The 27,950-nt window shown below is 47.4% G+C and overlaps 1 protein-coding gene and 1 pseudogene across 1 annotated transcript in view; one reads left to right on the plus strand and one right to left on the minus strand.

The window, feature by feature from the left end:
• DNAH17 (dynein axonemal heavy chain 17) overlaps positions 1 to 27,950 on the plus strand; it is a 219,450-nt gene that overhangs the window by 94,222 nt on the left and 97,278 nt on the right. The window contains 7 exon segments of the mRNA XM_030922525.1: positions 741 to 995; positions 3,078 to 3,247; positions 3,897 to 4,119; positions 6,521 to 6,637; positions 6,779 to 6,865; positions 8,325 to 8,477; positions 25,284 to 25,532. Coding sequence (XP_030778385.1) covers positions 741 to 995; positions 3,078 to 3,247; positions 3,897 to 4,119; positions 6,521 to 6,637; positions 6,779 to 6,865; positions 8,325 to 8,477; positions 25,284 to 25,532 — 1,254 coding nt within the window.
• LOC104677036 lies at positions 10,963 to 11,548 on the minus strand (annotated as a pseudogene).

Consider the following 27,950-nt stretch of genomic DNA (forward strand, 5'->3'; position numbering starts at 1 on the left):
TCCCCTAACTCACTGCCTCCTCCCACCACAGGGCCTTTTTCACCGGCTTTGCTGTTGCCAGGAAAGCCGTTTCTCTTGCTCTTTGTCTACCCATCCATCAGCTCTCAGACCAATGGCCATTTCCTCAGGGCCACTCCCTGACCTGCTCTCCGTTTCACCTGAAGCAAAGGGGTGGAGATGTTTTGTTTCTGTGATTCTTTGATGAATGTCGGACCCCATTCCTGGGCTGTACACTCCCTGCCTGTGTCCCCAGTATCTATCCCAGCATGTGGTACACAGCGAGGGTGAGCTATTGAACGAATGAATCCATGTGTGAGTCATCTCGGGATTCCCCAGACAAACGTCACACTTGGCATATCTTCCCATGGCAGAATATTGCAAATCGGCAAAGGTTCCTATTTCCCATGGTGAGAGCTTGGGCCAGGCACAGTGGCACGTGCCTGTGGTCCCAGCTACTTGGGAGGCTGAGGCAGGAGGATCGCTTGAGCCCAGGAGTTCTGGGCTGTAGTGTGCTATGCACTAAGTTTGGCATCAATATGGTGACCTCCCAGGAGCGGGGGACCACCAGTTTTGCCTAAAGAGGGGTGAACTGGCCCAGGCTGGAAACAGAGCGGGTCATCATGAGAGACTGGAAGCCCTTTCACCAATGGAGAGGCACTTCTCAAGGCCAAGAGGACAACCCCTAAATTATGAACCAGGCAACATACCTCCCCTTTTTCCTTCTCCCCTGCCCCTTTCAGATAGACCTGGAAGATAACACAGAGCTCATAGAGATGAGGGAGGAGGTGTCCAGCCTGGTCATCAGTGCCATGAAGGAGGCCGAGGAGTACCAGGATTCCTTTGAGAGGTACTCCTACCTCTGGACGGATGACCTCCAGGAGTTTATGAATAATTTCCTGATATATGGGTGCGCAGTCACTGCGGAGGACTTGGAGACCCGGACAGATGACACCATCCCCAAGACACCGCCCACCCTGGCTCAGTTCCAGCAGCAGGTGCGTGCAGACCTCACCCACCAGCCTCCTTGTCTCCAGAGTTTTCCAGGAGAGGATCACCAGGCTTGCTTTAAAACTTGGATGAATTGTTTTAAGATGCAGGTTCTCTTGTTACCAGGTAGGGCAAGGCAAACAGATCAGGAGGTGACTGCCATTGGAAAGGTGGTTTGTTACTCACAGTTCCCAAGAAGCGGACATGGCACACCACACAGGCCTGCATGGGGGAGCATCAGGGTCAGTCAGAGGCAGAGGGAGCTGGGGGAAATGGGGAGAGTAAGGAGCCTTTATTGTGGCTTCCAGGGAAGGAATGGGCAGAGGTCACAGGCTTAGGGTTGGCAAGTTTGAATAACTTCAGCAGGCTCTAGGCTGTAGGGGCTGTCTGGTACCTGACTTCAGGGTGATGAGGGCTGAGGGCGAGTGGGTAGCAGCCCAGAAGGTAAAACCCTGTGAGAGCCTGATCAAGGGGACAGTTGGTTGGAGGTTTGGGCTCTGGGTTGGCTCATTTGCATATAAAACCACGCCCCTAGGTGAATATTGTTTGTTGTCTCTCGAAGTCGACTAGGTGTGGGAGGGGCCGTCCCTGGGCAAGGCCCCAGGTGTCAGAGTATGAAGAACACAGAAAATCACATCTGTCAGTAATAACCTCAAATGTAAATGGATTCAATTCTCCACTTAAAAGATACAGACTGTATGAGTAGATTAAGGTGACCCCAATATATGCTGCTTACAAGAAACTCACTTCACCTGTAAAGACAGACTGAATGCAGAAGGATAGAAAAAGAGATTCCACACAAACAGAAACCAAGAACAAGCAGGAATGACTATAGTTACATCGGATAAGACAGACTTTATGTCGTCCAGGCACGGTGGCTCACGCCTGTAATCCCAGCACTTTGGGAGGCCAAGTTGGGCAGATCATGAGGTCAGGAGATCAAGACCATCCTGGCTAACATGGTGAAACCTTGTTTCTACTGAAAATACAAAAAATTAGCTGGGCGTGGTGGCGGGCGCCTGTAGTTCCAGCTACTTAGGAGGCTGAGGCAGGAGAATGGTGTGAACCCGGGAGGCAGAGCTTGCAGTGAGCCGAGATTGTGCCACTGCACTCCCGCCTGGGCAAGAGAGCAAGACTCCATCTCAAAAAAAAAAAAAGACAGATTTTATGTCCAAAACAGTAAAACAAGACCAAGAAGGTCACTATATCATGGTAAAAGGATCAACTCAGCAAGAGGATTTAACAATTCTACATATCTATGCACCCAGCACCAGAGCACCCAGATACATAAAGCAAACAGTAGTAGATCTAAAGGGAGAGAGACCCCAATACAGTAACAGTTAGGGATTTCAACACCCTACTTTCCGCATTGGACAAATCATCTAGACAGAAAATCAACAAACATTGGAGTTAAACTGCACTTAAGCCCACAGGGACCAAAAGACACAGCTGCAGAACACTTTATCCAACAGCCGCAGAATGCAGAGAATAAGAAAGCAGTTAACGCACAAACCTCTAGCTCTGTTTCTGTTCCCGAGGCACAGTGAGACAGGGCCCTGTGGGCAAGGGTGACCCACGCCCGGGGGTACATTCTGCAGCACAGGGTTGGGGCAGCGGGAGGAGCTAGAGGCCCCAGGTTGTAAATCAGCACCAAGAAGGATGAGCTAGGGGTGTCCTTTAGGAGCCTGTGACCTGACTCACCTCTTGAAGCTTCTGTCCTACGCAGCTTCAGAAGTCCGGCTGCCGTGACCCGTTCTGCCACAATAAAGGCTCTTTCCTGCCCCCATTTCCCCCGGCTCCCTCTGCCTCCTGACTGCCCCTGATGCTCCCCCGTGCAGGCCTGTGTGGTGTGCCATGCCCCCTTCTTGGGAACTGGCATGTTCTGGGGCTAGACTCTGGGGCTGGAAGGAACAGTAACTTGGCATAAGGGCCCCCGTGTGCCCCACGCTGCCCTTTGCTGACCCTGGTCCCACAGTGGCCAGCAGGTAAGCAGCACAGGTGCAGTGCAGGAAGCGCCTGGACTGAGCCCCATGCTGATGCCCCCCAAGGCTTGCAGGCTATGACAGGCCGCCGGTGGCCGTGTTTTCCAGATCGACTCCTACGAGAAGCTGTACGAGGAGGTGTCCGAGTGCGAGAACACCAAGGTGTTCCATGGCTGGCTGCAGTGTGACTGTCGCCCCTTCAAGCAGGCCCTGCTCAGCACGATCCGGCGCTGGGGCTTCATGTTCAAGCAGCACCTGAGCAACCATGTCACCAACAGGTGGGCGTCCAGCCGTGTCCTCGGAAGCCCACCGGGGAGCGGCCCTCCGCTTGAGTGGGTAGCATTTGTCGGGTGCCTCCTCCGGGGTAGCAGGGGTGGAGGCCGGGCTCCAAGGCTCACCCGGGCTCCAAAGTTCACCCCACCAAGCGTGAGCAGAAAGGTGTAACCGGGCTGCGAGCAAACACTGTCCCTCCTCCCACCCCAGTGTACCAAGCACCTGCCCTGCCCGGGTGTCAGATGTGGAGGAAACCTGAAGTCTGGCAGGGAAAGCTGGTGCTGAACAAACAGACCAGCAGCCGTGGAATGATAGGCGGCCGTCAGGGCTGTGATGGGCACAGTGTCAGGAGAGAGCACTGCCTGGCTGAAATCTGTCTGGGAGGCTAGCGCAGGCCTCTCTGGGATGTGGCCGTAGCCTGGGACTCAGGGATGGACTTGAGCTAAGCTGCTGAGGCTTGGGGTGATGTCCGGGCACGGGCCAATCAAGCTTGAAGGGATCCAAAGTGGGCAGGGGCACTCCCTCCCCAGCTGGGGCCTTCGGTGATGGCCAGTTGACCTCACCTTGGTCGTCCCCCTCTGATGGGGCTCCGTACCATCAAGGGTGGGCCCGAGGGGGACTGGGCCCATCACAAATGGTCCCCTTGTCCCTTAGCCTGGCTGACCTGGAAGCCTTCATGAAAGTCGTCAGAATGGGCTTGACCAAGCCCCTGAAGGAGGGGGACTATGACGGGCTGGTGGAGGTGATGGGGCACCTGATGAAGGTCAAGGAGAGGCAGGTGGCCACCGACAACATGTTTGAGCCCCTGAAGCAAACCATCGAGCTGCTCAAGACCTACGGGGAGGAGATGCCGGAGGAGATCCACCTGAAGCTGCAGGTACGTGGTGGGTGGGCGTGGCTGCGTCCAGGTGAGCAGGGAGAGGGTTGCAGGAAGCACCACCAAAGGAAGAGCCAGCCCAGCCTCAACCACGGACCAGCCCATCACACACAACCACGGGGGATGCTGCAGGCTAGATCCCCTCTGGACACCAGATCCCGATGGAACGGGGAGGTGCAGGGAAGAGGTTTCCAGGGGACAGGAGACCCTGGAGACTGCCTCCACGGTGACTCCAGTGCTCCCTCCATTCCACTAGTGTTTTGTTGGATTAAAAATGCCTTTGTTATAATCCCAGCACCTTGGGAGGCTGAGGCGGGTGGATCGCCTGAGCTCAGGAGTTTGAGACCAGCCTGGGCAACATGGTAAAAGCCCGTCTTGACAAAAATACAAAACGTTAGCTAGGCGTGGCGGTGTAGTCTCAGCTACTCAGGAGACTGAGGCAGGAGAATTGCTTGAACCCTGGAGGCAGAGGTTGCAGTGAGCTGAGATCACGCCACTGGACCCCAGCCTGGGTAACAGAGATTCTGTCTCAAAAAAAAAAAAAAAAATACAAAACGCAAAGACAAAAATACAAAATCCTCCTGAGTGCCTGGTGGGTGTGCCCAGTGGAGCTGGGTGCCAGGATGGTGAAAAAAGAACAGGGTCAGGGGACCCTGGGGAGGGATTGGGTAGCTGAAGTGGGGGAGGGGCTGGCAGCTGCGTTTGCACAGCACTTGACAGAGAATTCAAAGAACTTCAGCTGTCAGCATGGAGGTGTGTGTGCAGGGCAAGGGTGGAAGGATGGACAGGGTGTGTCCTAGAGCTGCCCCCAGCCACCTCTAGGTGTGCCCACTGAGGAGACCCCGCTCCCTCCTTTCTTGATTCTGGCCTGGAGTTTCCATTTCCTCCCAGCCCATCCACCCCTCCCCTTCCCCTCCCCCCATAGCCCTGGGGGTGACAAGAGGGAGGGGCCCCGGCCTGGGCAACACAGGGAAACCCTGTCTCTGTAAAAAATTTAAAAAATTAACCAGGCATAGTGGCGCACACCTGTAGTCCCAGCTACTCAGGAGGTGGGAGGATTGGTTGAGCCCAGGAAGTCAAGGCTGCAGCGATCTATGATTGTACCACTGAACTCCAGCCTGGGTGACAGAGCCAAGACTCTGTGTCAAAAGAAAAAAAAGGACTCAGCAGGTTCTCAGCAGTCCCACCCCAAGGTGCTGCAAGCCACAAACGAGGCAACTGGGGTAGTAAAAATGCAGACAGAAGCCACAGAGTCAGCAATCGTAGAAGAAATAGAGAAGTTTCCGCTGTGAGCCAAAAGTTCATGGGCTGGGATTTTTAATTTTTCTTTAAAATATTTTATGGCCCGGTGTGGTGGCTCATGCCTGTAATTTCAGCACTTTGGGAGGCCAAGGTGGGCGGATTACTTGAGGCAAGGAGTTCAAGACCAGCCTGGGCAACACGGCAAAATTCCATCTCTACTAAAAATTAAAAAATTAGCCTGGCGTGGTGGCAGTCGCCTGTAATCCTCGCTGCTTGGGAGGCTGAGGCACTAGAATCACTGGAACCCAGAAGGCAGAGGTTGCAGTGAGCCGAGATTGTACCACTGCACTCCAGCCTCAGCAACAGGTCTGTCTCAAAAATAAATAAAAAACATTTACGATTATACTATTCACCCAAGCGTGGGGAACTTGGGAAATACAAAAACTCATCTGATTGCTGCAGCCATTCTGGAAATGACAACATTATAGAACTGGAGAAGAGCTGAGCAGTCCCCAGGGGCAGGATTGTGGTGGAGGGATAGAAAGGGCATTCCTCTGTTGTAATGGACAATCCGTATCTTGATTGTGGCGGTGTTTGCACAAATCTATATGTGGGGTCAGATTGCATGGGAGACCACACACACATACACAAATGGATCAGGTTTAAACACATGATGAAAGGTGAGTACATTCTCTGGTCTAGTTAACAGAGACATCAATGTCCTAGGTCGCCATTAAGGAGGCTGGTTTTTGTTTTTGTTTTTGCTTTTTTGAGACAGGATCCCACTCTCACCCAGGCTGGAGTGCAGTGGTACAATCTTGGCTCCCTGTAGCCTCTGCCTCCCGAGTTCAAGTTATCCTCCCAGCTCAGCCTCCTGAGTAGCTGGGACTACAGGCCCATGCCATCATACCCAGCTAAACTTTTTTTGTGTCTTTTGTAGAGACGGAGTCTCACTTTGTTGCCCAGGCTGGTCTCGAACTCCTGGGCTCAAGTGATCCTTCCACCCCGGCCTCCCAAAGTGCTGAGATTAGAGGTGTGAGCTACCGCGCCGGCCCCTCCACTGTGTTTGCAGCTTCCCACAAGTCTCTAATTATTTCACAATAGAAGGTTTAAGAAAAGAAACAAGAAAGGAGCCCTCCTCCACCTTCGCTTCCTGCAGGAGCTGCCGGAGCACTGGACAAACACCAAGAAACTGGCCATTCAGGTAAAGCAGAACGTGGCCCCACTCCAGGCCAACGAGGTCAGCATCCTGCGGCGGAAATGCCAGCAGTTCGAGGTATTGTACCTGGGGCAGGGGGCGGGATTTCTGGGGAGCAGCGTGGGGCTCACACACGGCCCTGCGGCATGCAAGCTGGGGCCACCCTTGGGGCAGGTGGCCGCCCCGTGACCCTCTGTACCCTGTACTCTTCTCTCGCAGCTCAAGCAGCACGAGTTCAGGGAGAAGTTCAGGCACAAGGCCCCGTTCTCCTTCAGCGACCCCAACCCCTACACGTCCCTGAATAAGGTATTTTTGCTCAAGGGTAAGATCGGGGGGTAAGGCTGGGAACCCCACTGCTTTCTTAAGTTGTTATTCTTTCAAGTCCAGAAACGTGGCCTCCATGGGACCGACCTTGGGGCCATGCATGAGTGCTCTTATGTGTACGCATGCGCATATGTGTGCAAGCACACGCGTGGGTGTGTACGTGAACATGCAAAACTAGCAGTCCCCAGACCACGGGGCGTCCCCTCTGTGTCTCGCTGCTCAGAGTGTGGCTCCAGGCCCAGCTCAGGCCTATTAACACCCTGTGTGACCCACAGTCCCTTAGCCTGGCTCTGCCCCCTAATCCCCACTCTGTTCACATTCAGCAGCTTCCTGTCTCCTGGGCTTAACACTCACCTGCCATCACTCCCTGCCTGCTGCCTCTCCTGACCCACCACATCTGGCAGCAGCCACGTTTCACTCATGTTCCCATTCTGTTCCTACTGTCCAAGTTCATGATCACGTCCAGTGCAAATTTACACAGCCCTGGACCTGGCAGCCCACTCAAGCTCTGGCCCAAAAGGCTCTTGTGGGCAGGAGCATGTGGGGGTGCTCGGCCCAGGGAGGCCTCTTGAGGCCCAGCAGGGCCCTCGTCAGTGCCTCTTTGCTCCCAGTACGGTGCCCAGGTACTGCTGGGCTAGCCCTGCCTACACCTCACAGGCTCTAGCAAATGTGAACCCCAGGGTCCTCAGGGTCGCCCCACTCTTCCCCTCCCTGAGCTTCAGCTCTTTGGTCTCCAGCTCTGATCCAACCCTCCCTCATGGCTGTTTCCTCATGTCACATTCCTCAAGCAATGATGGAGATGCAGCCATTCTCTCCCTAGGATCCCAGGCTGGGTTTTCTGGAAAGATTTGCAGTGAGGGGTACCCCGTGCCCATCCAAGGGGAGCTGTGGAGCTCCAGCTGCTGACCAGGGCAGGTGGTCCCTGCGTGTCCATGTGTGTGCACACACTCCGAGCCCACCTTTGCCACAGCCTGCCCATTACGTGTCCGTGCAAACACACCCACTAACACCAGGGGCCAACTCTTAGTCGCAGGATTTGTAAGGACACTGGGAATTTTTCCTCTTTGCTACTCTCAATTATCTCATTTCAAAACATTACTTAAATCATTTTTAATAAGATAAAAATATATGAAAGTGGAAGAAATGCTGGGGAATCAGGAACTCTCAGGAGGAAATGAGGCATTTGTACCATGCCCACTGGGAGTCAGTCCCCACGCTGGAGTGAGTAGAGCTCACCCGCCCTCCCCTGCAGGCAGGACCCAGGAGGCGCTGGGGGATGGAGGGCTCTGTCCTCCCTCCAGGTGGGACACCATTGTGTTGACACCTCCTCCCAGAAGGTTTATCAGGGAGGGCACACTGGAGAGACGAGCAGAACATCGGGGAGTGGGGTGGGGCACCGCTGAGGGTAGGCAGCCCTACTGACAGCCCCCTCCCCACCCAGCAACAAAAGAGCATCTCAGCCATGGAAGGCATCATGGAGGCGCTGTCCAAGTCCGGGGGCCTGTTCGAGGTCACTGTCCCCGACTACAAGCAGCTCAAGGCCTGCCACCGGGAGGTCCGCCTGCTGAAGGAGCTCTGGGACATGATTGTCGTGGTGAGCACAGCGCACGCCGTGTGGGTGGGGCCTGGGGTTCTGCATGGAGCTGCCCCCGGCAACAAGAGGGCAGGCTCCGGGTACCCTTTGGTTATAAGAATGTGACAACAAGGTTTCTAGTGTTGGGTGGAGGCACCTGAAGGGCCCTGAGATCGCAAGGTGGGGTCCCTCTGCTAAAGCAGATATGTTCACCTCTCTCTGTACATGGGTGGGGGCTTGCCTTCGACTGCCCCCCTCTCTTTTTGCCTCCCTTCATCTTTTTCCTCCCCCTCTTCCTCCTCCTCTCATTCTCTCTCACATCTCACCTCTTTTAAAGAAATTTTTTTAAGTAAAGAATACCACTCAGTCTGTTCAAGATGCGCTAACAAAATCCCATAAACTGAGTGGCTCATAAACCACAGACATTTTATTCCTCACCAGTCTGGAGGCTGGGAAGTCCACGATCGAGGCAGATGTAATGTCTGGTGAGGACCCACTTTGTGGCTCATAGACAGCACCCTCTCACTGCATCCTCACGTGGTGGCAGTGGGACGGGCTGGGGGTGAGAAATCTCTCCAGGGTCCCTTTTATAAGAGCATGAATCAGGCTGGGTGCGGTGGCTCATGCCTGTAATCCCAGCAATTTGGGAGGCCGAGGCAGGTGGATCACCCGAGGTCAGAAGTTTGAGACCAGCCTGGCCAACATGATGAAACCGTCTCTCTATGAAAAACACGAAAATTAACTGGGCATGGTGGTGTGCACCTGTAATCCCAGCTTCTCAGGAAGCTGCGGTAGAATTACTTGAACCTGGAAGGCAGAGGTTGCAGTGAGCCAGGATTGTGCCACTGCACTCCAACCTGGGCAATAGAGTAAGACTCCATCTCAAAAAATAAACGTATGAATAAGAGCACAAATTGCATTCCTGAGGGCCATGCCGCCATGATCTCATCACCTCCCAAAGGCCCTGCCTCCTAATATCACCCTGTCAGGTAAGGATTTCAACATAGGAGTTTAGGGGGGAATATTCAGACCATCAGAGGCTCAATCTATGAGAAAGATTTTGTGGTTTCATTTGTATTTCCTACTGACTAATGATGACAGCATATTTTCTTTTCTAAAAAGTATTTTTGTTTATTTATTTTTGAGACAAGGTCCTGCTCTGTTGCCCAGGCTGGGGTGCAGTGGCACGATCTCGGCTGACTGCAACCTCTGCCTCCTGGGCTCGAGCAATCCTCCTGCCTCAGCCTCGCAAGTAACTGGGACTACAGGATTGCGCCACTACGCCTAGTTAATTTTTGCACTTCTATGTAGAGATGGAACCTCGCTGTGTTGGCCAGGCTGGTCTCGAACTTCTGGGCTCAAGCGATCCATCCGTCTCAGCCTTCCAGAGTGCTGGTATTACAGGCGTCAGCCGCCAGTATCTTCTCATGGGCTTCTTTGACATCTATATATCCTCCTTGGTGAACTGCATATTCATGTCTTTTGTCCATTTTCTAGTTGACTTTCTTTTTTAATTGACTTTTTTTTAAGTTGTTTTTTTAATCCAGTTATTTGTATAAAGTCCCTTGTAAAAATAAAACACAATAAAAGCAAACTGAAAAGGAGGGACATGATAAAATTGAAAAAGGAGGCTGGGCACAGTGGCTCACACCTGTAATCCTAGCACTTTGGGAGGCCAAGGCAGGTGGATCACCTGAAGCCAGGAGTTTGAGACCAGCCTGGCCAACATGGTGAAACCCTGTCTCTACTAAAAATACAAAAATTAGTTGGGCATGTTGGCAGGCGCCTGTAATCCCAGCTACTTGGGAGGTGGAGGTTGCAGTGAGCCAAGATCGCACCATTATACTCCAGCCTGGGGAACAGAGTGAGACTGTCTCAAATAAATAGGTAAGAAAAAGGAGGCTGGGTGTAGTGGCTCATGCCTATAATCTCAGCACTTTGGGAGGCTGAGGCAGGTGGATCACTTGAGTTTAGGAGTTCAAGACGAGCCTGGGCAATACAGCAAGACCCCTGTCTCTACTAAAAATACAAAAAATGGGCTGGGCACAGTGGCTCAAGCCTGTAATCCCAGCACTTTGGGAGGCTGAGATGGGCAGATCACGAGGTCAGGAGATTGAGATGATCCTGGCTAACACGGTGAAAGCCCGTCTCTACTAAAAAAATACAAAAAAACTAGCTGGGCGCCTATAGTCCCAGCTACTTGGGAGGCTGAGGCAGGAGAATGGCATAAACCTGGGAGGCGGAGCTTGCAGTGAGCTGAGATCCGGCCACTGCACTCCAGCCTGGGCGGCAGAGTGAGACTCCGTCTCAAAAAAAAAAAAAAAAAAAAAAAGCTGGGCGTAGTGGGTGTGCACTTGTGATCCCAGCTACTCAGGAGGCTGAGGTGGGAGGATCACTTGAGCCCAGGAGGTGGAGGCTGCAGTGACCTGCAATGGTGCCACCGCACTCCCACCTGGGCGATAGAGTGAGACTCTATCTCAAAAGAAAAAGGAAAGAAAGGAAGAATTTAATGCTTTTCCTCAGTGTCTTCCTCGGTCTCCTCTTCACCAAAAGAGCTTCTAGCTTTTCCATCACTTTTTCGGCATTGTTGTTTTTGCCCGGTCCTTTCTTTTGTCTCTCTTTGATGTCTTTTTTGCATTCTTTGAACTTTGGAATTTCTGTGCATGCTCAGCATTCAGGACGCGGCTGGCCAGCAGCCCTGGCTTGGGCGTTCACGGCTGAATTTGGCGTGAGTGTTGCAGACCCAAGCACAGTGGCTGCCTGCGTTGGGCTTCAGCTCCATCATGGGCATGACTTAGGGGCTGGCAGATCTTCAGGGTCTTGTTCCTCCTCGTGGGACCCCTTTCTCCTTGTGCTTCAGGAGCTTGACGTTGCCAGTACCTCCACCCTTCCATTCCGGGAGATTGTTCCCTGAAAAAAATCAGAAGAGTTTCACCCACATTTTAAAAAGTCCCTCTTCCTCTTCCTCTAGCATTTTAATTTCTTGCTCAGGAATAGAAGCTATTGGCTCAAACTGAGGGTCCTGGTTGGACTTGTCTCCACTCTCAGTGGAGGTATTGGTGGTTCTCGTGAGTGTCCTCGGTAGCCACCATGGTGGCCATGGCTCGGCTCAGCTGGGCTGGGTTCTCCACAGCCACTGGGAGCTCCTACCCTCTGCAGCCAGCACCTCCCTCCCACCCAGCAACCAAAACTGAGTTTTTTTACTGTTAAATTTTGAGAGTTCTTCATATGTTCCAGAAACTAGCAATTTGTCAGGCTGTGGTTTGCAAGTAATTTCTCCTAGTCTGTAGCTTGTCTTTTCGTTCTCTTAACAGGGTGTTTCTCTGAGTAAGAGTTTTTGTACAATTTTGGTTTTTTTGAGGCGGAGTCTCGCTCTGTCACCCAGGCTGGAGTACAGTGGCACGATCTCAGCTCACTGCAACCTCCGTCTCCTGGGTTCAGGGATTGTCCTGCCTCAGTCTCCCGAGCAGCTGAGATTACAGGCGCCCACCACCACGCCTGGCTAATTTTTGTATTTTTAATAGAGATGGGGTTTTGTCATGTTGACCAGACGGGTCTCAAACTCCTGAACTCAGGCAATCCACCTGCCTTGGCCTCCCAAAGTGCTAGGATTACAGGCATGAGCCACCATGCCCAGCCAGTGTTAGTATAATCTTTAATTAAATAAAGTTTTTAATATGAACCTTGGATATAATTCATTTTATCAATTTTTCCTTTCATAGATTATGAACTCTTTTCCTAGATCCTACAGATTTTCTCCTATGCTTTTATAGTTTTCTATTTGTCTGTGAGCCATTTTGAGTTAATTTTTGTATAAGGAGTGAGGTTTATTGGGTTAAGCTTCATTTATTATTTTTGTTTGTTCGTTTATGGATGTCTAATTGCTCCAGCACCGTTTATAGACAAGTCAGTCCCTCCATTAAAAAACAATTTTTTTTTTAAATGGAGTCTCACTCTTATCACCCAGGCTGGAGTGCTGTGGTGTGACCTCAGCTCACTGCAACCTCTTACCTCCCAGGTTCAAGTGATTCTCCTGCCTCAGCCTCCTGAGTAGCTGGGTTTACAGGCACCCACCACTATGCCCGACTAATTTTTGTATTTTTAGTAGAGATGGGGTTTTGCCATGTTGGCCAGGCTGGCCTTGAACTCCTGACCTCAAGCAATCCACCTGCCTCGGCCTCACAAAATGCTGGGATTACAGGCGTGAGCCGTGGCACCTGGCCCCGCTCCATTTAATTTATTTTGTATCTTTGTCAGAAGTCAGTCGGGCACCTAGTGTGCTGCTGTTGATGGGTTCTGTGCTCTGTTCCATTGGTCTTTGTGTCTATCCCTCCACGATACTGCACAGTCTTGATTACTAGAGCAATCTAGTAAGGTTTGTTATACAGAGTGATTCCTCCCACTTTATCCTTTTTTGTCAAAATTGGTTTGCTCTTCTAGGATTTGTACTTTTCCATATGAACAGGCTTGTTATGCTTATAAAAAAGTAAAACCTTATTGGGGTTTTTATAGGAACTGCATTAAAACTATTAATCAGTTTGGGGAGAACTGACATGTTGACTCTGTCTCTCAGTCCCTAACGTAGTATATCTCTCCATTTATTTGGCTCTTCTTTGATTTCTTTAGTCAGCATTTTGTGATTTCATTTTGTAATAGCGTTTAAGATCCTATACAAGTTTTGTTACATTTATACCTTGTATGTCTCTCCTTTTCTTGTTAGAAGTGATTGTATTAATAAGTGGCATTGTGTCTTAAGTTTTGGTTTCCACGTTTGTTTGGGTATATACAAATGTGAATAATTTTTGTGTGTTTGTTTTTATCTTGTGACCTTGCTAAACTCACTTACTAGTTCTAGGATGGCTTTTTTAGATTCCTTAGGGATTTTGTACATAGACAATAATGTCATCTGCAAATAGGAACAGTTTTATTTTTCCTTTCTATTCTGTATGTCTTTTATTTCTTTTTCTTGCCTTATTGCGGTGGCCTGAACTTCCAGTACTCTGTTGAATAAGAATGGTGAGTTCGCACATCCTTGCATTATTCCCAGTCTAAGAGGAAAACCACTTTGCCATTATGTATATTAACTGTAAGTTTTCAAGTTGAGGAAATTCTATTCCTTTTGTTTAGACTATTCATCATGAATGGGTGTTAGATCTTGTCAATTTTTTGTGAGTCTCCTGATATGACTGATTTTTGTTTAGTCTACTAAGATAGTGGATTATACTGACACTTTTTTTCTTGAAACAGTTTTGTTCTATCGCCTAGGCCTGGAGTGCAGTGGCATGATCTTGGCTCACTGCAACCTCTGCTTCCCAGGTTCAAGCAATTCTCCCACCTCAGCCGCCTGAGTAGCTGGGATTACAGGCGCCCACCACCACACCCAGCTATTTTTTGTATTTTTTAGTAGAGACAGGGTTTCACCATGTTCTTCAGGCTGATCTTGAACTCCTGACCTCAGGTGATCCGCCTGCCTCAACCTCCCAAAGTGTTGGGGTTACAGGCGTGAGTCACCACACCCGGTCATTTCCATGAGATTTTTAGTCACAAATTCAATTTCTTTAATGGCCACATAGGCTTGCTCATGTTGGTCTGTTTCAAATTTGTGAAAATCTTGGTAGAGAATTTTGGTAGCTTGTGGTTTCTGAGGAATTGGTTTATTTCTTCTAAATTGTTTAATTCAAGCATGAAGTTGTTTATACTAGTTCCATATTATCCTCTAAATGGTTGCAAGTTTGGCAGTGGTATCTTCTATTTCATTCCTAGTATTGGTGATTAGTGTCTTCACTCTTTCCATCTTTGTCGGTCTTACTAGAGGTTTATAAACTTTATTGATTTTTCAAAGAACCAGATTTTTGTTTAATTTTTGTGTTGTTTTATTTTAAATTTCATTGGTTTCTGATCTTGATTATTTCGTTCCTTCCTTTGCTTTGGGCTTATTTTGCTTATTTTCTAGTTTATTGAGGTGGAAACTTAGATTATTGATTTGAGACCTTTTCTCTTTTCTAAAGAAAACACTTAGTGCTATCAAATTTCCCTCTCTACATTAACTGTGTCCCACATACTTTGATACTACATTCAAAGTTCTCTGTGTTTTTTTATTTTGAGGCTTCCTCTTTGACCCATGGATGATTTAGAAGTGTATTTTAAATTTCTAAGTGTTTTAGAGATTTTCCTGTTGGCTTTCTATTATTGATTTCTAGTTTGATTCCATTATGGTCAAAGAACACACTGTATATAACTTTCATTATTTTAAATGTATTAAGCTTTATTTTATGGATCAGGGTATAGTCTGTCTGGGTGAATGTCTCACGGGCACTTGAACAGAATGTGTGTTCTGCTTTTGTTGGGCGGAGTGTTTTTCTTTATTTTTTATTTATTTTTTATTTTTTTCTTAAACTTTAAGTTCTAGGGTACATGTGCATAACGTGCAGGTTTGTTACATATGTATACTTATGCCATGTTGGTGTGCTGCACCCATCAACTCGTCAGCACCCATCAATTCATCATTTATATCATGTATAACTCCCCAATGCAATCCCTCCCTCCTCCCCCCTCCCCATGATAGGCCCCGGTGTGTGATGTTCCCCTTCCCGAGTCCAAGTGATCTCCTTGTTCAGTTCCCACCTATGAGTGAGAACATGCGGTGTTTGGTTTTCTGTTCTTGTGATAGTTTGCTAAGAATGATGGTTTCCAGCTGCATCCATGTCCCTACAAAGGACGCAAACTCATCCTTTTTTATGGCTGCATAGTATTCCATGGTGTATATGTGCCACATTTTCTTAATCCAGTCTGTCACAGATGGACATTTGGGTTGATTCCAAGTCTTTGCTATTGTGAATAGTGCCGCAATAAACATACGTGTGCATGTGTCTTTGTAGTAGAATAATTTATAATCCTTTGGGTGTATACCCAGTAGTGGGATGGCTGGGTCATATGGTACATTTAGTTCTAGATCCTTGAGGAATTGCCATACTGTTTTCCATAATGGTTGAACTAGTTTACAATCCCACCAACAGTATAAAAGTGTTCCTATTTCTCCACATCCTCTCCAACACCTGTTGTTTCCTGACTTCTTAATGATTGCCATTCTAACTGGTGTGAGATGGTATCTCATTGTGGTTTTGATTTGCATTTCTCTGATGGCGAGTGATGAGCATTTTTTCATGTGTCTGTTGGCTGTATGAATGTCTTCTTTTGAGAAATGTCTGTTCATATCCTTTGCCCACTTTTTGATGGGGTTGTTTGTTTTTTTCTTGTATATTTGTTTGAGTTCTTTGTAGATTCTGGATATTAGCCCTTTGTCAGATGAGTAGGTTGCAAAAATTTTCTCCCATTCTGTAGGTTGCCTGTTCACTCTGATGGTAGTTTCTTTTGCTGTGCAGAAGCTCTTTAGTTTAATTAGATCCCATTTGTCAATTTTGGCTTTTGCTGCCGTTGCTTTTGGTGTTTTAGACATGAAGTTCTTGCCCATGCCTATGTCCTGAATGGTACTACCTAGATTTTCTTCTAGGGTTTTTATGGTATTAGGGCTAACATTTAAGTCTCTAATCCATCTTGAATTAATCTTCGTATAAGGGGTAAGGAAAGGATCCAGTTTCAGCTTTCTACTTACGGCTAGCCAATTTTCCCAGCACCATTTATTGAATAGGGAATCCTTTCCCCATTTCTTGTTTCTTTCAGGTTTGTCAAAGATCAGATGGCTGTAGATGTGTGGTATTATTTCTGAGGACTCTGTTCTGTTCCATTGGTCTATATCTCTGTTTTGGTACCAGTACCATGCTGTTTTGGTTACTGTAGCCTTGTAGTATAGTTTGAAGTCAGGTAGTGTGACGCCTCCAGCTTTGTCCTTTTGACTTAGGATTGTCTTGGCAATGCGGGCTCTTTTTTGGTTCCATATGAACTTTAAAGCAGTTTTTTCCAATTCTGTGAAGAAACTCATTGGTAGCTTGATGGGGATGGCATTGAATCTATAAATAACCTTGGGCAGTATGGCCATTTTCACGATATTGATTCTTCCTATCCATGAGCATGGTATGTTTTTCCATTTGTTTGTGTCCTCTTTTATTTCACTGAGCAGTGGTTTGTAGTTCTCCTTGAAGAGGTCCTTTACATCCCTTGTAAGTTGGATTCCTAGGTATTTTATTTTCTTTGAAGCAATTGTGAATGGAAGTTCATTCCTGATTTGGCTCTCTGCTTGTCTGTTACTGGTGTATAAGAATGCTTGTGATTTTTGCACATTAATTTTGTATCCTGAGACTTTGCTGAAGTTGCTTATCAGCTTAAGGAGATTTTGGGCTGAGATGATGGGGTTTTCTAAATATACAATCATGTCATCTGTAAACAGGGACAATTTGACTTCTTCTTTTCCTAACTGAATACCCTTGATTTCTTTCTCTTGCCTGATTGCCCTAGCCAGAACTTCCAACACTATGTTGAATAGGAGTGGTGAGAGAGGGCATCCCTGTCTTGTGCCAGTTTTCAAAGGGAATTTTTCCAGTTTTTGCCCATTCAGTATGATATTAGCTGTGGGTTTGTCATAAATAGCTCTTATTATTTTGAGGTACGTTCCATCAATACCGAATTTATTGAGCGTTTTTAGCATGAAGGGCTGTTGAATTTTGTCAAAAGCCTTTTCTGCATCTATTGAGATAATCATGTGGTTCTTGTCTTTGGTTCTGTTTATATGCTGGATTATGTTTATTGATTTGCAAATGTTGAACCAGCCTTGCATCCCAGGGATGAAGCCCACTTGATCATGGTGTATAAGCTTTTTGATGTGCTGCTGAATCCGGTTTGCCAGTATTTTATTGAGAATTTTTGCATCGATGTTCATCAGGGATATTGGTCTAAAATTCTCTTTTTTGTGTGTGTCTCTGCCAGGCTTTGGTATCAGGATGATGTTGGCCTCATAAAATGAGTTACGGAGGATTCCCTCTTTTTCTATTGATTGGAATAGTTTCAGAAGGAATGGTACCAGCTCCTCCTTGTACCTCTGGTAGAATTCAGCTGTGAATCCATCTGGTCCTGGACTTTTTTTGGTGGGTAGGCTATTAATTGTTGCCTCAATTTCAGAGCCTGCTATTGGTCTATTCAGGGATTCAACTTCTTCCTGGTTTAGTCTTGGGAGAGTGTAAGTGTCCAGGAAATTATCCATTTCTTCTAGATTTTCTAGTTGATTTGCGTAGAGGCGTTTATAGTATTCTCTGATGGTTGTTTGTATTTCTGTGGGGTCAGTGGTGATATCCCCTTTATCATTTTTTATTGCATCTATTTGATTCCTCTCTCTTTTCTTCTTTATTAGTCTTGCTAGTGGTCTGTCAATTTTGTTGATCTTTTCAAAAAACCAACTCCTGGATTCATTGATTTTTTGGAGGGTTTTTTGTGTCTCTATCTCCTTCAGTTCTGCTCTGATCTTAGTTATTTCTTGCCTTCTGCTAGCTTTTGAATGTGTTTGCTCTTGCCTCTCTAGTTCTTTTAATTATGATGTTAGAGTGTCAATTTTAGATCTTTCCTGCTTTCTCTTGTGGGCATTTAGTGCTATAAATTTCCCTCTACACACTGCTTTAAATGTGTCCCAGAGATTCTGGTATGTTGTATCTTTGTTCTCATTGGTTTCAAAGAACATCTTTATTTCTGCTTTCATTTTGTTATGTACCCAGTAGTCATTCAGGAGCAGGTTGTTCAGTTTCCATGTAGTGGAGCGGTTTTGATTGAGTTTCTTAGTCCTGAGTTCTAGTTTGATTGCACTGTGGTCTGAGAGACAGTTTGTTATAATTTCTGCTCTTTTACATTTGCTGAGGAGTGCTTTACTTCCAATTATGTGGTCAATTTTGGAATAAGTGCGATGTGGTGCTGAGAAGAATGTATATTCTGTTGATTTGGGGTGGAGAGTTCTATAGATGTCTATTAGGTCCGCTTGGTGCAGAGATGAGTTCAATTCCTGGATATCCTTGTTAACTTTCTGTCTCGTTGATCTGTCTAATGTTGACAGTGGAGTGTTGAAGTCTCCCATTATTATTGTATGGGAGTCTAAGTCTCTTTGTAAGTCTCTAAGGACTTGCTTTATGAATCTGGGTGCTCCTGTATTGGGTGCATATATATTTAGGATAGTTAGCTCTTCCTGTTGAATTGATCCCTTTACCATTATGTAATGGCCTTCTTTGTCTCTTTTGATCTTTGATGGTTTAAAGTCTGTTTTATCAGAGACTAGGATTGCAACCCCTGCTTTTTTTTGTTCTCCATTTGCTTGGTAGATCTTCCTCCATCCCTTTATTTTGAGCCTATGTATGTCTCTGCATGTGAGATGGGTCTCCTGAATACAGCAGACTGATGGGTCTTGACTCTTTGTCCAGTTTGCCAGTCTGTGTCTTTTAATTGGAGAATTTAGTCCATTTACATTTAAGGTTAATATTGTTATGTGTGAACTTGATCCTGTCATTATGATATTAACTGGTTATTTTGCTCGTTAGTTGATGCAGTTTCTTCCTAGCCTCGATGGTCTTTACATTTTGGCATGTTTTTGCAATGGCTGGTACCGGTTGTTCCTTTCCATGTTTAGGGCTTCCTTCAGGGTCTCTTGTAAGGCAGGCCTGGTGGTGACAAAATCTCTAAGCATTTGCTTATCTGTAAAGGATTTTATTTCTCCTTCACTTATGAAACTTAGTTTGGCTGGATATGAAATTCTGGGTTTAAAATTCTTTTCTTTAAGAACATTGAATATTGGCCCCCACTCTCTTCTGGCTTGTAGAGTTTCTGCCAAAAGATCTGCTGTTAGTCTGATGGGCTTCCCTTTGTGGGTAACCCGACCTTTCTCTCTGGCTGCCCTTAAGATTTTTTCCTTCATTTCAACTTTGGTGAATCTGGCAATTATGTGTCTTGGAGTTGCTCTTCTCGAGGAGTATCTTTGTGGCGTTCTCTGTATTTCCTGAATTTGAATGTTGGCCTGCCCTACTAGGTTGGGGAAGTTCTCCTGGATGATATCCTGAAGAGTGTTTTCCAACTTGGTTCCATTTTCCCCCTCACTTTCAGGCACCCCAATCAGACATAGATTTGGTCTTTTTACATAATCCCATACTTCTTGCAGGCTTTGTGCATTTCTTTTTCTTCTTTTTTCTTTTGGTTTCTCTTCTCGCTTCATTTCATTCATTTGATCCTCAATCGCTGATACTCTTTCTTCCAGTTGATCGAGTCGGTTACTGAAGCTTGTGCATTTGTCACGTATTTCTCGTGTCATGGTTTTCATCTCTGTCATTTCGTTTATGACCTTCTCTGCATTAATGAGTCTAGCTGTCAATTCTTCCACTCTTTTTTCAAGATTTTTAGTTTCTTTGCGCTGGGTACGTAATTCCTCCTTTAGCTCTGAGAAGTTTGATGGACTGAAGCCTTCTTCTCTCATCTCGTCAAAGTCATTCTCTGACCAGCTTTGATCCATTGCTGGCGATGGGCTGCGCTCCTTTGCAGGGGGAGATGCGCTCTTATTTTTTGAATTTCCAGCTGTTCTGCCCTGCTTTTTCCCCATCTTTGTGGTGTTATCTGTCTCTGGTCTTTGATGATGGTGACGTACTGATGGGGTTTTGGTGTGGGTATCCTTCCTGTTTGATAGTTTTCCTTCTGACAGTCAGGACCCTCAGCTATAGGTCTGTTGGAGATTGCTTGAGGTCCACTCCCGACCCTGTTTGCCTGGGTATCAGCAGCAGAGGTTGCAGAAGATAGAATATTGCTGAACAGCGAGTGTACCTGTCTGATTCTTCCTTTGGAAGCTTCCTCTCAGGGGTGTACTCCACCCTGTGAGGTGTGGGGTGTCAGACTGCCCCTAGTGGGGGATGTCTCCCAGTTAGGCTACTCAGGGGTCAGGGACCCACCTGAGCAGGCAGTCTGTCCGTTCTCAGATCTCAACCTCCGCGTTGGGAGATCCACGGCTCTCCCCAAAGCTGTCAGACAGAGTCGTTCGCGTCTGCACAGGCCCCCGCTGCTTCCCCTGTTGGTCTTCAGCTGTGCGCTGTCCCCAGAGGTGGAGTCTACAGAGACAGGCAGGCTTCCTTGAGCTGCCGTGAGCTCCACCCAGTTCGAGCTTCCCAGCAGCTTTTTTTACCTACTTAAGCCTCAGCAATGGCGGGCGCCCCTCCCCCAGCCTCGCTGCTGCCTTGCGGATAGATCGCCGCAGACTGCTGTGTTAGCAATGAGGGAGGCTCCGTGGGCGTGGGACCCTCCCGGCCAGGTGTGGGATATATTCTCCTGGTGTGCCTGTTTGCTTAAAGCGCAGTATTGGGGTGGGAGTTACCCGATTTTCCAGGTGTTGTGTGTCTCAGTTCCCCTGGCTAGGAAAAGGGATTCCCTTCCCCCTTGCACTTCCAGGTGAGGCGATGCCTCGCCCTGCTTCAGCTCTCGCTGGTCAGGCTGCAGCAGCTGACCAGCACCGAGTGTCCGGCACTCCCTAGTGAGATGACCCCAGTACCTCAGTTGAAAATGCAGAAATCACCGGTCTTCTGTGTCGCTCGCGCTGGGAGTTGGAGACTGGAGCTGTTCCTATTCGGCCATCTTGCTCCAACCCCCTGGGCGGAGTGTTTTATACGTGTCAATCAGATCCTGTTGGTTGGTTGTGTTGTTCTGTCCTTTTATAGTCTTGCTAACTTTTTGTCTAGCAATTCCATAAACTGCTGAGAGTGGGGTGTTGAAATCTCTCCAACCGTAATTATGGATGTGTTTGTTTCTCTTTTCAGCTTGATCAGTTTTTGCTTTGTGTATTTCGAGGCTCTGTTGCTTGGTGTGTACAGATTTGGTATTATTGTCTTCCTACAGGTTGACCCTTTTTTCCATTATATAATGTTCTTTTTGTCTCTAGGAATGTTCTTTGCTCTAAAGTTGGCTTTATCTGATACTAGTATCGCTACTTCTATTTTTTTTCTATTGTTTTTGACTAGTGTTCATCCTGATAGATCTTTTTCCATATTTCAATTTTCAAGCTACCTGTATTTTTGTATTTGAAGTGAGTTTCTTATATATAGCAAATGGTTGGATCATGTGTTTTCATCCACTCTGCCAGTCTCTGGCTTTTAATTGATGTATTTAGACCATTTAGCATTTAGGATAATTATTGTCATGTTAGAGCCTATGTCTGCCATTTTGTTTTCTGTTTGTTCCCTTTGTTTCTTGGTCCTCTGACTCTTTTAACATTTTTAGGATCCATCCTGATTTATTCAGAGTGATTCTGAACATAGCACTTTATATAGTTTTCTTAGTGGTTGTTTGACAGTCACTGATATCAGCATTTTGTCACTTTTGAGTGTAGAAATCTTACTTCCATTTAGATCTCTTTGCCCTCCCCTCTGCCCCTCTTAACTGTAACATAACTATCTTACGTGTTTCCTCCATATATGAGCAGTCTTCCATGGTCTTGTTTGTTGTGATATGTCCAAGGTTTTCCAGTTGTAAGAGGGAGAAGCCGGAAGCAACAGGGCTGCTCCATCTTGGCAGAACTGAAAGAACTAACAACTTTTTAAAGAATGCAAGCAGGCTTTTTGTTTGGGTCAGATGCTAAGACAGCCCTGAGAAAATTGGGATTTGGGTAGATTGTGGAGGGGTGATACTCAGGGAGAAGAAGAGGCAATTCGGGAGCCTGGGAATTTGCCAAACAAGAGCAGTCTGGATCATGTCTCTGTGGGCTGCTTTGTGGCCTCCTAGGCAGCAGAAAGATAAGGACAGGCCAGGGCTCGGTGTGTGAAGGGAGGCTGGACTCCAAGCATGGGGCCTCTTTTTCCCACGTGTTTCTTCTTTTGTGTGTGTGCATATGTTGGTTTCTGCCATTCTGTCTCCTCTTTGCTCATCTGTTTTCAAAAATAGTTGAACTCTTTCCTCTTTTACTTTTTCGAATGAACTTTTGTCAAATCCAGCTTGGTGTGGTGGCTCACACCTGTAATCCCAGCACTTTGGGAGGCCATGGTGGGCAGATCACTTGAGGCCAGGAGTTTGAGACCAGCCTGGCCAACATGGTGAAACCCCACCTCTACTAAAAATATAAAAATTAGCTGGGTTTGGTGACATGTGCTTGTAGTCCCAGCTACTGGGGAGGTTGAGACAGGAGGATCACTTGAACCCAGGAGGTGGAGGCTGCACTGAGCTGAGAATCACATCACTGTACTCCAGCCTGGGCGACAGAGTGAGTGAGACTCTGTCTCAAAAACAAAAGAATCGGCCGGGCACGGTGGCTCAAGCCTGTAATCCCAGCACTTTGGGAGGCCGAGACGGGCGGATCACAAGGTCAGGAGATCGAGACCATCCTGGCTAACATGGTGAAACCCCGTCTCTACTAAAAAATACAAAAAACTAGCCGGGCGAGGTGGCGGGTGCCTGTAGTCCCAGCTACTCGGGAGGCTGAGGCAGGAGAATGGCATAAACCCGGGAGGCGGAGCTTGCAGTGAGCTGAGATCCGGCCACTGCACTCCAGCCTGGGCGACAGAGCGAGACTCCGTCTCAAAAAAAAAAAAAAAAAAAAAAAAAAAGAATCATTTGTCAAAACTTCCTCCCCTCCAAAAGGAAGCTATTATGACTTTAAATGGAATTGAATTAACTCATTTGAGGAAAATTAATCTCTTGGCAGTATTCCATTTTCCCATACAAGAGTATGCTCTGTCTCTTTTATTTAATTTTTAAATTACATTATAGGAAATGTCTTCATGCTGACCGTACTGAGTCAAAATATTTCTTACGTGGGGGAAAAACGTTTTTGGAGTCACAGGCTTTTTTACAGCCAGGCCTTAAGAGAAGGTACAAATTGAAGGCCTTTTGAGACTTTTTTACCAATTAACTGAATTTGAGTCTCTCTTTTTTTTTTTTTTTTTTGAGACAAAGTCTCTCTGTGGCCCAGGATGGAGTGCAGTGACCTGATGTCCACTTGCTGCAACCTCTGCCTCCCGAGTTCAAGTGATTCTCTTGTCTCAGCCTCCCCAGTAGCTGGGATTACAGGCGCCTACCATCACACCCGGCTAATTTTTGTATTTTTTTAGTAGAGATAGGAGTTCACCATGTTGGTCAGGCTGGTCTCGAACTCCTGATCTCAGGTGATTCTCCTGCCTTAGCCTCCCAAAGTGCTAGGATTGCAGGCGTGAGCCACCGCGCCCAGATGCAAGTTTCTTTTATATGAGTGGCATTACAGAACATAGTGGCATCTGAGAGAATGGGATATACACTTTCCCACAACAAAAACATTGTTTGCGTAGATGGGAGAATAAAATCCACGTTTCCCAGGAGATGACAGCATTTGAAGTCAGGACAATTCAAGAAAAACTCTCCAAAACACACTAGCCAAGACATTTTATGATAATAGGATGCAGGGTAATCTTGAACCTGCCAGAAAAAGCCATCGACTCCTATGTAGATTAAGGTTTCAGATCGTCGTATCTTCAAGGTAAATGTCTTATAAACACTCTGTTTTTACTTTCTCGAGCACAGATGTTTCTCAAGCCCAGAGCTTCCCACTGTAAGTGCCCATGTCAACAGCCTCTGATTCCCTCAATGACTAGCAGTTTCCAGCTTCACAGCCATTTTCATGGTTATACTGTTGGTTGGGTTATTCCTGGGTAGTTTGTATGTTTTGTTTCATATTGTTGTGAATGAAGCGTCTTCTGTTATATTCTTTTTTTTTTTTTTTTTTGAGGCGGAGTCCCGCTCTGTCACCCAGGCTGGAGTGCAGTGGCGCGATCTTGGCTCACTGCAAGTTCCGCCTCCCGGGTTCACGCCATTCTCCTGCCTCAGCCTCCCGAGTAGCTGGGATTACAGGCACCCGCCACCACGCCTGGCTAATTTTTTTTTTTTTTTTTTTTTTTTTTTTTTTTGTATTTTTAGTAGAGACGGGGTTTCACTGTGTTAGCCAGGATGGTCTTGATCTCCTGACCTTGTGATCCGCCCGCCTCGGTCTGCGGAAGTGCTGGGATTACAGGCGTGAGCCACCACGCCCGGCCCTGTTATATTCTTATCAGTGGAAGCTGGGTTACTGTGCAGTAACAGCCCCACAGATCTCTGTGTACTGAACAAAAGTGTATTTCTCATTCATGCAAAGTGCATACTGTAGTTCCAAGCAGTTGTTCCCTGGGAAGTTACCTGTCAAGGACTAGTTCCACAGTGCAGGCTGTGGATCAGCGATGCCCCTTCGTGATTGCCAAGGCAGGCAAGGGGAACACCAAGCTGGGTATTGTCAGGCATCACTCACCTTTCATGGGCCAAGACAAGCTACGTGGACATACTGAGAAGTGAAAGAAAACTGGGTCCTGGCCAGCAACAGCAGGGCCCTGACACAGGCTTTTGCTAAAATGCCTTTTAACTGCTTTTGTTTTTATTTATTTATTTTTGAGACGGAGTCTCACTCTGTCACCCAGCTGAAGTGCAGTGGCACGATCTCAGCTCACTGCAACCCTCGTCTCCCAGGATTAAGTGATTCTCCTGTCTCAGCCTCCCAAGTATCTGGGATTACAGGCGTGCACCACCACACCTGGCTAATTTTTGTATTTTTAGTACAAACGGGATTTCACCATGTTGGTCAGGCTGGTCTTGAACTCCTGACCTCAGGTGATCTGCTCACCTCGGCCTCCCAAAGTGCTGGGATTATAGACATGAGCCACCATGCCCAGCCAACTGTTAACTTTTAAATCTTACCTTTTATGATGCCACAGTTGTTTTTTCTTGTATCCAATCATTTTAATGATCTCTGGTATTCATTCTAAATATTCCTCATTGGGCTTTGCTCCCTGCGAGTAAGTGCAGAGAGGTAAGAGGGTTGTCTTCCTGAATCCTCCTTGACAAGAATGAAAGGAGAAACTGGGTGTTTTTGTTCAGGTAAATACCAGCATCGAGGACTGGAAGACCACCAAGTGGAAAGATATCAACGTTGAGCAGATGGACATAGATTGTAAGAAGTTTGCCAAAGATGTGAGGTCTTTGGACAAGGAGATGAAAACCTGGGATGCCTTTGTGGGGCTCGACAACACCGTGAAGAACATGATCACGTCCCTGCGTGCCGTGAGCGAGCTGCAGAACCCTGCCATTCGGGAACGCCACTGGCAGCAGCTCATGCAGGCCACCCAGGTACCACGCGCCATGGTGGGCGGAGGGGACCGCCCCTGGTGGCCAGCCCTGCTGCAGGATAGGCTGTCCTGAGCTGCCTAGCCAAGGTGATCAGGGCCCGATGGTGGTAAAGTCAGTGTGGGCAGGGCTGGCTTCGTGCACAAGTGACCTGTGCAGTCACACAGGGCTCTATGTTGGTTGGGAGTGGTGGGGCAGGCTCCATTTACCATCTCAACTTCACCATGTCAAAATTCTTAGTAATTTCTTTTTTTTTTTTTTTTTTTTTTTTGAGACAGTCTCGCTCTGTCACCAGGCTGGAGTGCAGTGGCGCAATCTCAGCTCACTGCAACCTCCGCCTCCCGGGTTCAAGCGATTCTCCTGCCTCAGCCTCCCGAGTAGCTGGGACTACAGGCGCCCACCACTACACCTGGCTAATTTTTTTTTTTTTTTTTTTTTTTTTTTTTGGTATTTTTAGTAGAGACGGGGTTTCACCATATTGGCCAGGCTGGTCTCGAACTCCTGACCTCGTGATTCGCCCGCCTTGGCCTCCCAGAGTGCTGGGATTCCAGGCGTGAGCCACCGCGCCCGGCCAATTCTTAGTAATTTTCCAACAGGAGCTCCTGCATTTTCATTTTGCACTGGGCCCTGCAAAGTAGGTAGGCAGTTCTGGTTGTAGGCTGCATGTTCATAAGACTCAGGGAGTTTGGGGCAAATGGGCAGCTTCACTGGGGTCCTCATGACCCCAGGAACTCAGAGTCTTAGCACCTGAATCTTTCCAGGAATATCCCGCAGTGGCCGGCACTGGCCTTGACCCCTCCAGAAGGCTAACAGGAACACTCCCCACTCTCAGCAAACACTGAACAAAACTACTTGAAGCAGCTACACTGCAGAGGCCCCACCTAGCTGCAAAGGACACAGAGAGAAAGCAGACATGGCCTCTGCTCTCAAGGAAGCCAAGAAATAATAGTACAGGCAATTGCGGGGGGGGGGGAGTTTATTTTTCCCTCTCTCCATCTTAGGTTCCCTGGCTGGGGCCCCTGTAAATTAGACTGATGAGAGACAGATTAATTAGAGGAAAGCCGGGCACAGTGGCTCACATCTGTAATCCCAGCATTTTGGGAGGCTGAGGCAGGTGGCTCACCTGAGGCCGGGAGTTTGAGACCAGCCTGGCCAACATGGCAAAACTCCATCCCTACTAAAAATACAAAAATCAGCCGAGTGTGGTAGCACACACCTGTAATCCCAGCTACTTGAATGACTGAGGCAGGAGAATCGCTTGAACCTGGGAGGCGGAGGTTGCAGTGAGCCAAGATCATGCCACTGCACTCTAGCCTGGGTGACAGAGCAAAATTTCATCTCAAAAAAAAAAAAACAAAATGAGAAAAGACCAAGAAAGACAAAGGGGATTCTCTACAGAATGTAGATTTCCCCTACAAGAGACAGCTTTGCAGGACTATTTCAAACTATGTCAAAGGAACATATTTTGGGGTAAAATACTGCGATTTCTTTCAGGGCCTGCTATCTGTCGTGTGATGTATCATGTTGCTACAAACATTCTGTTTGGTCAGTCTTAGGATCGATGTGTGGATGTTAATGGTCAGCTGTGCCTGAATCCCAAAGGGAGGGGGATATAATGAGGCCTGTCTTCCAACCCCCTTCCCATCATGGCCTGAACTCCTTTTTCAGGTTTACTTAGGAACGCCTCTAGCAGAGACAGGGGTTCATTCAATTTGTTCAGGGGCTTAGGATTTTATTTTTGTTTTACAGCAGGATGAGGTGAGCTTCAGCAAGGTGTGTTGTGTAGATTCCTCCCATTCCTCTGGGCTGATAAGGGGCTAAAGCTGTCTCCATCAGGTAACTTTTTTTTTTTGAGATGGAGTCTCACTCTGTTGCCCAGGCTGGAGTGCAGTGGCACAATCTCGGCTCACTGCAACCTTGACCTCCCAGATTCAAGTGATTCTCCTGATTCAGCCTCTTGAGTAGCTGGGATTGTAGGCACATACCACCACACCTGGCTGATTTTTTTTTGTATTTTTAGTAGAGACAGGGTTTCACCTTGGGCAAGCTGGTCTCAAACTCCTGACCTCAGGTGATCCACCTGCCTTGGTCTCCCAAAGTGCTGGGATTACAGGTGTGAGCCACTGCACCTGGCCTCTATTGATTAACTTCTATCGTTCTTGGTAGAGGGGGCGGTGGGACTCCTTGGCAAATTTATTTCCTGCTTGTAGGCAAATAGGGGAAGGGCAGAGAGCTTCTCTTGTATCTGCTTCTTCTCAACTGCCTTCATCTCAAAATAACCCTTAAGCCAAAGTGGCGTATTTTGGTGGCAAATTCTGCCAACCTTCGATATCAGGTTTAAATGCCAAGCGCAGGAGATACTCAGTGATGATCCCGAGACCTAGAGGAGGGCACCACCTTCAAGGGGTGGGAAGGGAAGGA

The sequence above is a fragment of the Rhinopithecus roxellana genome, chromosome 19 (assembly GCF_007565055.1).
Source record: "Rhinopithecus roxellana isolate Shanxi Qingling chromosome 19, ASM756505v1, whole genome shotgun sequence".
Classification (NCBI taxonomy): Eukaryota; Metazoa; Chordata; class Mammalia; order Primates; family Cercopithecidae; genus Rhinopithecus; species Rhinopithecus roxellana.